This window comes from Lottia gigantea, assembly GCF_000327385.1.
Source record: "Lottia gigantea unplaced genomic scaffold LOTGIsca_60, whole genome shotgun sequence".
In the NCBI taxonomy this organism is placed as follows: Eukaryota; Metazoa; Mollusca; class Gastropoda; family Lottiidae; genus Lottia; species Lottia gigantea.
Window position 1 is genome coordinate 806,137 of NW_008710050.1, and position 11,311 is coordinate 817,447.

The window sequence follows — 11,311 nt, forward strand, 5'->3', positions numbered from 1 at the left end:
ATAAACACTAATCCATGTTATGTATAACTACATTATTTACTAAAGTGAAAACATGCCTGTCTAAATTATAGCAAAACAAAAACCAATACGAAGTCACAAAACACAATGAGGAAGAAAATATCTAAAAAAGAAACAGACAAAATTAATCAACAATGTAAATCCCGTTCCCATCCTTTTTCTATAACTGACTTGGCTTTTCCCACATCATTCCCAATTTATCACTGATATTAAATAATACTTTTAAATTGTCCCAGAGGGTTACAGGTAATTGGTGTTTGCTGGTACCCCCAGGGGAATGTTACTACCCCAGATCGGAAATCAGGGGCTAAAACCTTAGATCCAAACTGTCAGTTCAAAGAGAAAATCTTCATTAAACTTCTGTTTCACTTTTCACCAAAACTCTATGAGTCTTTGAATAGTGAGATCATGAAAAATCTTGATAAAATCTTGGTAAATCTTGGTAAATTTTGGTAAAATTTGGTAAAATTTAGGTAAAATCTTGGTAAAATCTGTGAATGTGAACATCTATCTCATGTGTTTCACACCTATTCATATTTCTAATTGTTTATCATTTTCATATTTAATAATATCTTGTCTTATCTTATCAAAGGAGGAAAATAGATTGTATGAAACTGTGTTCACAAGACAGTGTCTCAAAGACATAAACCTTGTAAGCATATCTTAGTACTGCTTCTGAGGCCCACCGCGGACTAGAGATTAAGAAATTAGTGATAAAATCTTTTAAAAATGAACGTAAATTTCAAAAATAAAAAATAATATAACGTAGTAACGAACCTGCCATAATATATCATAAACTGAACTCAGCTAGAATAGATTCTGTCATTAATGTCACCTACGTAATATGATGACAACACATTTACAAAAACAACCCTAGGTTACAATTAGCCGAGAAATACCACAAATTGTCTTCACAGATGACATTTACAGCAAGAACAGCAGTTCAGCTATTTTTATATCAAAACTGTAGAAAATCAATATTATGTTAAAGCTAGATCAATAACTAGATGGCAGTGAATAACGATGTCCAATCCTCGCTCTGTCATATAGACAGTCAGCGACAATAATTCAATAATCACACGACTGCAGACACCTTATTTTATTAGGTTGCTCAATTTTCAATGCTTTCTTTAAATCCACAGACAACTGTCATTGTACCACGTTAAATCCCCAGATATCCCCATCTTTCATTCTAACCACAGACATCTTTCATTGTGCCAAGTTCATTCACAGTAATGCCATCCCTCTAACAATACCAGGCAAGTCAAAAATCATTAATGGAAATAATGAAACACGTTAAAAAAACATAAACAATGAACTCTTCATTTTATATTTCCAGATAGACTTACTTTTCACACTTACAAATCCTCTCTTTAACAGTTATTCACCAGTTTTATATCAAAATACACTTAATACAAATATGACAGGGCCTTTCACACAACAATAGTTTTCCATCGGTGACTTTGTTCAACAAACTTACAAACTGTCATCAACCACAGACAATAAGATTTTGTTCTAATCCTACTTAGCCTTCTTAACCTTTCACTTACTTCACTTTTAAAGCAGGATTATGTAATTGAGAGAGGATTAAGTTGAAGTCAATCTTAATCCAGTTCTAATTCCCAATTAATCCTTCAAGTCAACTAATTACTTTGCAACTTTCAAGCTTTATAGAATATTTCTGCATCAAATCTCATGGAATAAATTCAACGAAACGAACTTGCATCTGTTACAATTGACATTATAAAACCATTGCGTATATATATTATATAATTTGTCATTTATGAACAAATTTATTTTTTTTCATCATTAGTTTCTAAAAATAAACTTTCAAGGCTTATTAATAATAAGATATTACATAAGCTTAATTCACAGAAAAATATTCACTGATACAAAATTACCAATTAACCTCTCAAGATACAAATGTACACCTCCAAAATACAAATCAAAGCTTCCAACATACAAATTTACTTCCAAAATACAAACTTAAGCCTTCAAATACAAATCAAAGCTTCCAAAATACAAACTTAAGCCTTCAAATACAAATCAAAGCTTCCACCATACAAATCTAAACTTCAAAATTACCAAAAAAACCCTCAAATTTTGATTTCTAAAACACAAATATAAACTCACTAAGCCTGCCTCTCTGTACCGTAACTAATTACAAGATCATTATTTCTAACTTTATATTTTTGGCACGAAACCATGTTCTTGTTAATTTCCTCCCTTCAGAAACTATTGAAGAAATAAATAAATTATACGGTAGTTTGAAATGTGAAACTTGTGAAACTTCCAGATATTTTCTTATGTAAAGTTATTTTGACCTGTACCTGTAAATATAGTTTAACCCAGTGATATATTCTTCATTCTTCTGCCAAAAATAACACACAAGGTTTTCCTACAATTATCGGAATTTTTCTTATAGAAACTTGAAAAAGTTCTACATTTCATCATGAGGACTTAAAACAATATAAACTTAAACCATTTCTGACGAGTGCGATTTCTGAATTTCCCAAATATAAAAAATGAATCTTCAAATATACTTGTATCATGTAGCAGAATGTAAGACAGGCCTATCAGTGGGTTATCAGGTTCTTATCTTGATGCTCAACGATATTGTATGGCCTATTTTTTAACGTTTTTTTAATAAAGATATCATCATTATTATCATTATAATTGTCTTACAAATTTTTGGGAAATTGAATTTGGATAATGTAGGAGAACCTGACTAATAAACATTATCCATGTTATCATGTCAAGCCTTGAATGATAGATTAGAAAACCATGCATGCCTAACAAATGAAGTTAAAGGAATCCTACAACATGAACTACCGGTACATAAAATAAAAGGTTAAAGTGTGGCTTCGTGCAATAAAACAAAATGGTGATCCATAATAAAATTAAATCAAGTTCGGGAAAAGAAATGCCTATAGAATTTAACAATGTCAGTACTTGAACAATATGGTATGAATAATTTAATGTCTTCATTAAAAAAGAAAGGAAGTTTTCAATGTGAAAAACTTGTTTGGTAAGTTTGTATGTTTGTATATGGTACCCACCCATTTCCCTTCATTATAAAAGTAAAACCCTCAAAATAAAAATCCGGTTACCATCATAAAGTAAAACAATTAGCTTTTGATATTTGTACACTAGAAATGTGAACAATCAGTCTAGTCTAAATGAAGTTTCAATATCAAATTGAACTACCTACATTCTCACAGTCTCACGCCATTTCCTCCTCCTGAAACAGGAGCCTTGTTGCGTCGGCTCTGTGTTTATTTGTTGACAAAATTTCTCAATACACAGATATCCTAAAAATGTGAAATTGGGTGGAGCCTGGCGAATCATTTTTGAGAATTTGATTTCTGAACTAATATTGATATTTATGTGGTCAAATGAGGCATCAATTATTTTGAACCAATTTTCAGTCTGAAAAGAACCGACATTTATAGTTAAATTATTTCGTTTCATAACTAGAAACACATTTTCTCCTATTTGAGACGATTCGTACAGCATAAAGAGTCATTTCGAAACATTTTTATTTCATTTGATATGTTTGTTTTCTTTAGGTATTTGATTTTTCAGATTATGTTAGAAATTTCTTATAAAAGATCATACATTAACACACGTCAAGTACACGCCTATTTTGTAGGATTTTGGAAAAGTAGCTGAAAAAGTATAGTGTTACGAAACGACTCATTGCTGGTTTGTGTACTTCCGGAATACACATGTTATGATTTTATTAGTTAAACTGATGTATTGAATTAGATTGTTAGAGGTATGAATTAAAACTGCACATTCCGAAATAATGATTGAGTCTAGCTATAGCCGAGTTTAAGACCATCTCTGCTTGTCCGTTAATGCGTTATAGCCTTATTAAGCCTACGTCTCAAAAGTAATGCACACACACATACATACACAAAAAAAACGTCACATGGATGGCTATGGCTCTCATGTCCACGAATGACAGATGTTGATTGATTTGTTGGATGAAATGGGGCGGGGAATGGGGTATGGTATTATGGTAAAAATGATGATTTAGCAGAACTTGCCTCAATAATCTATATTCATGAAATACATCTTATGGTTGAATGTCATTGATGTCCACCTCTCAGACTCTCGGAAATGAACAGGACCATGTATTATTGTTGCTTTGTTTATGGGTCGGGAGCCATGGTGGCTCAGTGAGTTAGACGCTTGCTCGGTAACTTGTCAATTTTGACATTGGGGACGAGATAATACCTTCGGATTTTTCTCGTCCCACTCTGCATGGTGTTGCCCTTCTTCATTAGCTCACATGGTGCAGAAAAGTAGGACGTAAAACTCCATTCATTTCATTTCATTTTGCTCTGTGTACAATAATGAGCTACTGTCTGACTACAACCATGTTTGAATCACAATTTTTTCTTTTAATGAGCTTATTTTCACTTTTATAACTGTTACATTGCATTCAATTAGCCCAAATTGCCTTTGGGCCATTAAAATTGGCTCTGGAAACCCAGTCTTGCCTTGCAAGTAATTGTTAAACATAAATTCCTGTTATTTATTTTTCAGGTCTGTATGTGTATTGTTAAAAAATGAGGCGTCTCAATGTTGCCAATAGCAACAAAACTTTAAAAGTTGTGAAAGAATTAGATGCATTTCCCAAAGTACCTGAAGATTACAAAAAGACAACAGTTTCTGGAGGGGGGTGTAAGTAATTTCTAATGTATTATGGAAAAGATTTATTCCTGGAGAAGTTTTGCAAAATATTTGTCTTGGAGAGCTTATTTCAAGACACTTCATAAGCATCAAAATTATCATTAAAAATAGTTAAAAGATTTTTTTTTTTGTGCATATTACGAAAGTATCTTCTGAATACTCTCAAAGGGTACAAGTAGCTATATCTTTTCATTGGTCATAATATTTTCACAACCTTAGTCAAAAAGCCAATCAAATCCATTCCCTCAACTATATTGGTTGAATGCATCCATGGCTTAGCTTGATAGTTTCATTGTATTTAGATAACCTATTGAAAAAAGATTATAATAGTCAAAGAAGTCCAATGCTCAGCAGTATGAAATAAGAGGGCTTAGTAATTTTAATGATGTAGGGCAACATGGATGCAGATTTTCATTATTTAGATAGCAGAATTTCTTGTCAGCTTTATAACAAAACACTAAGAAACAGATCTTACTGATATTTACCTGTATATTGACAAACCATCACGTTTTATAACTGATATATTTTGTAATTTCAGTGTCTATTATAACGTTTATAATTATGATACTATTATTTGTATCAGAGTTTCAGTATTATAGATCTACAGAACTGAAATATAAATATCAAGTAGACACCAATTTTACTAGGTAGAGAATTGATTGTATAATTTTCATAAATCTTTTTTTTCAGTTTTATTTCCAAATAAACCAAGTAATTCTCCTTAGTCTTAAAATCCATGTGTCCAGAATCATTCATCCGCGTTTGAAAGTTTAAAAGAAGATTTATCTTTTCTTGAGACACTGCCATATATAGAAATAGGAAAAGAAATTCCTGTTTTGCAATATTTTTGAAGGAATTATGCGATTTTTTAACATTTCTAGTACTTCTGAAGACTTTTTACATATATTCTCAAAGACTCAAATCACCACCTGTCCTAAAATGGCACATCTGTCCCTTTAAAAGAATTGATGTACTGTAGAGAAATTTTATGAGTGAAATTGTAGTTTTGTAATGAAGGAAGACCTGATAAAAGAAATTTAAGAAAAATAAAAAAACTTTTTAAATAGCGTACTCTTTATGGTACTCTTTCTCAGGTTATTTGAAATGTTCAAGAGATAGTCATCATTATCTACTGTTATATTTCAGTAAATTACAAGTCAATATTGATATGACAGTAGCTATGCAATGTAACGGTAAGTTCCATGTATAGTTTTGGTGAATAAAGGTGGCATAAAGCACTAGGTTCTATATTTATTTATCAACTAATTGTATTTATTTATTGCTCATTGTAAATTATCCTGTAATTTATTTCTCCACTTGATAAAGGTCGTGTAGACGAAAATTTGTGGCAAATAGGAGTTGTGTTTTCTTTAGTATAAAAAGAATTCCCTACAAACGATAGTTCTATTTTAATCTACAAACTATTTGTATTTAGATATAGTTCTATTTTAATCTACAAACTATTTGTATTTAGATATAGTTCTATTTTAATCTACAAACTATTTGTATTTAGATATAATTCTATTTTAATCTACAAACTATTTGTATTTAGAAATAGTTCTATTTTAATCTACAAACTATTTGTGTTTAGATATAGTTCTATTTTAATCTACAAACTACTTGTATTTAGATATAGTTCTATTTTAATCTACAAACTATTTGTATTTAGATATAGTTCTATATTAATCTACAAACTATCTGTATTTAGATATAGTTCTATTTTAATCTACAAACTATTTGTATTTAGAAATAGTTCTATTTTAATCTATAAACTATTTGTACTTAGATATAGTTCTATTTTACTCTACAAACTATCTGTATTTAGATATAGTTCTATATTAATCTACAAACTATCTGTATTTAGATATAGTTCTATTTTAATCTACAAACTATTTGTATTTAGAAATAGTTCTATTTTAATCTACAAACTATTTGTACTTAGATATAGTTCTATTTTAATCTGCAAACTATTTGTATTTAGATATAGTTCTATTTTAATCTACAAACTATCTGTATTTGGATATAGTTCTATTTTAATCTACAAACTGTTTGTATTTAGATATAGTTCTATTTTAATCTACAAACTATTTGTATTTAGATATGGGTGCTGATATTCTAGATATAACAGGACAAGATACTCATAGTTTTGGTAAACTAGATCTAGAACCTGCGTATTTTGAATTATCACCAGAACAAAAAGAGTACCAGAGTTTTATATTAGACGTCAACCGCTATCTACAGACAGAGTACCATGCTGTACAGGAAGTCTTGTGGAGGTCTGGGGGACCTGATTTTAGAGGAGGCATGCCGCCAAGGTAGAAATTTCAATTATTTTGTCTATTTCATACAATGAGATAAGTGACGTATGATCATTACTGGAACAGTCCATGGCTTGCAGAGGGTTTCAGGTAACACTGAACATAGTGTCCCAGTTATAATTTGACACCCTTAACTTTCTAGTGAACTCTTCTACACATGCATATTTATTATAAACATTAAACTGTATATGATTGATTGGAAGGGCTTATTCGTTTGATAAGGGATGTTGAGACTGACAAGACTGGATAATATAGTCGACCAATTAATTATTAGCTTTCTGTTTGTCACTATGATATAGTATATATTATTTTAGGTTCTGATTTAATATTTATATATTTTTTATTTTCTATTCAAGAGAAGATAACCCGAGTGGTAAACCTGATTCTTGTAGAGTATCTGGATCTTTAACAGTCAATAAAGTAGCTGGTAATTTTCATATTACTGCGGGCAAGTAAGTACCGGTATCTTATTATATTTACTTAGATTAGTGCTGGTACAATTTATCGGTGAATCAATGTATCACGATACGACATGCAACGATACATGTGTCGATACTTGGCGATATTTTTTATTCGATACAAAAGAGCGGATTTTTTTATTGAAACTTTGAAGATGAAATATTGATTTTTAACTAATTACCCCATATCGCACTACGTATCATATTGTGACCCTAGTATCGCAATACGTATCGTATCATGGCATAATTGACGATACCCAGCACTAACTAAGATGTTATAAAGATTTTGTTGTTTTTTCATTTAAGTCAAAGTGGTTAAATGCAGGAACAAATTACCAAGAATGTTTCAAGGAAATCTATTATTATTGCTTTGAAGGCTGTCGTAAATGATGTGTCTTTTCAAAATCAAACTGGTTAAAATGATATATTTTCTTTCCTGTGTGAAACTCAAATTGCCATCAGGGTTCTGAGGAAATTCTTCTTTAAATTCTGTTCCGTCAAATTTAGATACTGATATCTTCAAAAGTTATATTGATTTATGCGAGGATATGGAATGATTGCTTTGGGGGTGTGGGGCTGAAAAATGGTTGGGAACCACTGGTCTGACATGGTATTCAATGTTTGTTTTTATTTTGTGAAGGTCTATTCCTATAATACCACGAGGTCACGCCCATTTAGCCATGATGTTAGACGAAACGGGTGAGATATCAGTCTATAGTGTCTTGTTTGTTTGTTTGTTTGTTTGTTGTATTGTGTTACTAACTGTACATTAACAAAATATATTAACTGTGCTTTATATATACAGGTTCTGTTTTAATATTTCTATTACTAACTGAATATATTACTGTATCTGTGTGTTCCGTGTTTATCAACTATCGCGTGAAGTGCCGGGTAAAATCATCGATTATCAGCTTTATGAATATATAATTTATGAATAATAATAGAAATTTCATAATCAATAAGATATTGAAGTTACAATAAATGATTTCACAGCAGTTTATATTGTATAAATGTTGTATTATTTCTAGTTTGTACATGTTTACATTTCCTGCTTTCCAGTTTGTACAACTGTACACTTTAACTGATATTTAGTATGTTTTATACAGTATACTATCAAACAGGGGGGCAAAGGGAACAAATGAATTGCCCTCCTGAAATAATTCTGACAACTGACCAATTTTATTACTGTAACTAAACACCATACATCATTGCCTCTCCTTAAAATTTTCTTCTGGTTGACCAATATCATCATAACAACTAAATGCCACACACAATTTCTCATTCGGATATATTACTTGCCCGTCTGAACAATCAAGTCTACAGGCCTGCTATCAAGTCTTGTTGTTATTATTTGGGGAGCCGCAGTGGTTCAGTGAGTTAGACACGTGCTCGCTAACCTGCAGGTCCAGGGTTCAATCCGGGCATAGAAAAAGCGTCTAGTTGTTCGGATGGGACAATAAACCGAGGCCCCGTGTACTACAAGCTGTGCACGTTAAAGATCTCTCGACAGTTGGAAATAGAAAATGAGCAGGCTATTGCGGCTGTCAACAAAATTACCCTCATTGCATCCTGCATGGCGTTACCCATCTTCATTAGCCCACATGGTGCAGAAAAGTAGGACGTTAAAACTACACTCATTTCATTTCATGTTTTTGTTATTATTTATATTTTGAAGATGGCTGAATGTGTAATAATATCTGTGGTGGACTTTCCAAACCAATAATATTTTCTAATTTAACATTGTAAATCTTATAATTAATGCGATTAAAATTTAGATTTATTCAATAGGTTAACTAGAATCAGAGGACATCATTTTCACATGAGTCCAACTGTTCCAACTAAGCGTAAGAAGACAGCATTTTATTATTTTATTAAAGTTTACCCCGAATTTATCCTATCTTTTAGAACAATTGAATTAAACTATCAAACTACAGCCTTCTAAATACTCTCTTTAACTTTCCATGGCAGGTTATTTTTTTAATTCAAAGGTGACGAAATTTTGATTTTTTTAAAATTTTTTTGTTATATTAAGGGCTGTTATTACCATAGCAACCACCAGTTATATATGCGTATTGTATCGCTAGGTCATGTTTCTCAAAAGTGGGGAGTTTTTGTAATGAAATCACAAATTCTTTTTCACTGACCTGGCTGAAATAGTTAGTAACTATTTATAAGATGGTGGACATTAACCACTCCTATCAACTATATAACCAAATATCACAGCTATAGATTGATAAATATTGAAACTTTGAAGATAAAATGTTAATTTTTATCCCATGATTTCAAATGACAAGACGTATCGAAACGATGCATGATTGGCAGAACCTCGCACTAATATCTAGCCTTGAACATTGTCCCAATTTCCCATTGTCAGAAACTTCTAACCTGTAGCTTATAGTGAAGTATTTAGTTAATATCCTAGATTAGTCACTTACCTTCACTAGCTATAATATATATATATAGATATCCCTTCTCTTTCAACTTGTTCTATACTGGTAACAAATCTTTACAATACTTTAAACCATTGTTTATATATTAACTATTACTAGTTGTTGTACATCTTTTTCTGTCCACTCATTGTGGTGTCTTATTGTTTTGTGGTTGACATGTGCTTTTTTTGTTAACATTATATAACTTTTTATAACTTATTATAACTTTTTATAACTTATTATTAATTTGTTGTTTCTTAATATTTGATATTTTTATTTCATAGATTAAAAATTATATGATTAAAAAAGCTATTATTTTCTCCACAAAATATTTTAATTCAACACAGCAATTCAAATAAAGCTATTTTAAAACAATCAAATATATTTTTGACTGAAAGGGATTGTAAAGACATTTTCTAACTTTGTTATGGGGACACTGATAGCATCAATTTGTACCATTCCAATTTTCAATACACATACAAATTTAGAAAAACTCTTTACAAATCCTTTTATGGATAAATATATGATTTATGAAATAAAATGTGTTTTTTTTCTTCGTCAGATTATAATTTTAGTCATAGAATAGATCATTTATCATTCGGTGAACCAATAGCTGGAGTTATCTATCCTTTAGATGGGGAACAACTTGTAACTAAAAATAGTAAGTTTCTACTTTCAATTTTCCTTTAAAGACAGCTATACAATGTGATACAACCTATAGCATGAAATAAAATTTGAAAGATGAAAATTTACAGAAGTTGACCCCATAACAAGCACAGAAATTGCGTGGAGCACTCAAACTTATCTGCTATTGTCCTAAAAATGATTTGTGATACTGGCCACGTATTCTCGAAACAATCTTAGCGCTAGGATATCCTAGGTTCTTATCTTCTTACATTGATTCTAGGACATCCTAGGTTCTTATCTTCTTACATTGATTCTAGGATGTCCTGGCTTCTTATCTTCTAATATTGATTCTAGGATATCCTAGGTACTTATCTTCTAACATTGATTCTAGGATGTCCTGGCTTCTTATCTTCTAACATTTATTCTAGGATATCCTAGGTACTTATCTTCTAACATTGATTCTAGGATATCCTAGTTTATTATCTTCTAACATTGATTCTAGGATATCCTAGGTACTTATCTTCTAACATTGATTCTAGGATATCCTAGTTTATTATCTTCTAACATTGATTCTAGGATATCCTAGTTTATTATCTTCTAATATTGATTCTAGGATATCCTAGGTACTTATCTTCTAACATTGATTCTAGGATATCCTAGTTTATTATCTTCTAACATTGATTCTAGGATGTCCTAGGTTCTTATCTTCTAACATTGATTCTAGGATATCCTAGTTTATTATCTTCTAACATTAATTCTT

At 30.9% G+C, this 11,311-nt stretch overlaps 1 protein-coding gene across 1 annotated transcript in view; it reads left to right on the forward strand.

Annotated features, from left to right (window-relative positions):
- Positions 1 to 3,730: 3,730 nt before the first annotated feature.
- Positions 3,731 to 11,311, forward strand: part of LOTGIDRAFT_220215 (hypothetical protein) — a 10,958-nt gene continuing 3,377 nt past the window's right edge. The window contains exons 1-7 of the mRNA XM_009064111.1: positions 3,731 to 3,796; positions 4,573 to 4,710; positions 5,258 to 5,366; positions 5,866 to 5,912; positions 6,818 to 7,034; positions 7,394 to 7,489; positions 8,136 to 8,194. Coding sequence (XP_009062359.1) covers positions 4,596 to 4,710; positions 5,258 to 5,366; positions 5,866 to 5,912; positions 6,818 to 7,034; positions 7,394 to 7,489; positions 8,136 to 8,194 — 643 coding nt within the window. The 5' untranslated portion in view covers positions 3,731 to 3,796; positions 4,573 to 4,595. The remainder of the gene's footprint in view (positions 3,797 to 4,572; positions 4,711 to 5,257; positions 5,367 to 5,865; positions 5,913 to 6,817; positions 7,035 to 7,393; positions 7,490 to 8,135; positions 8,195 to 11,311) is intronic.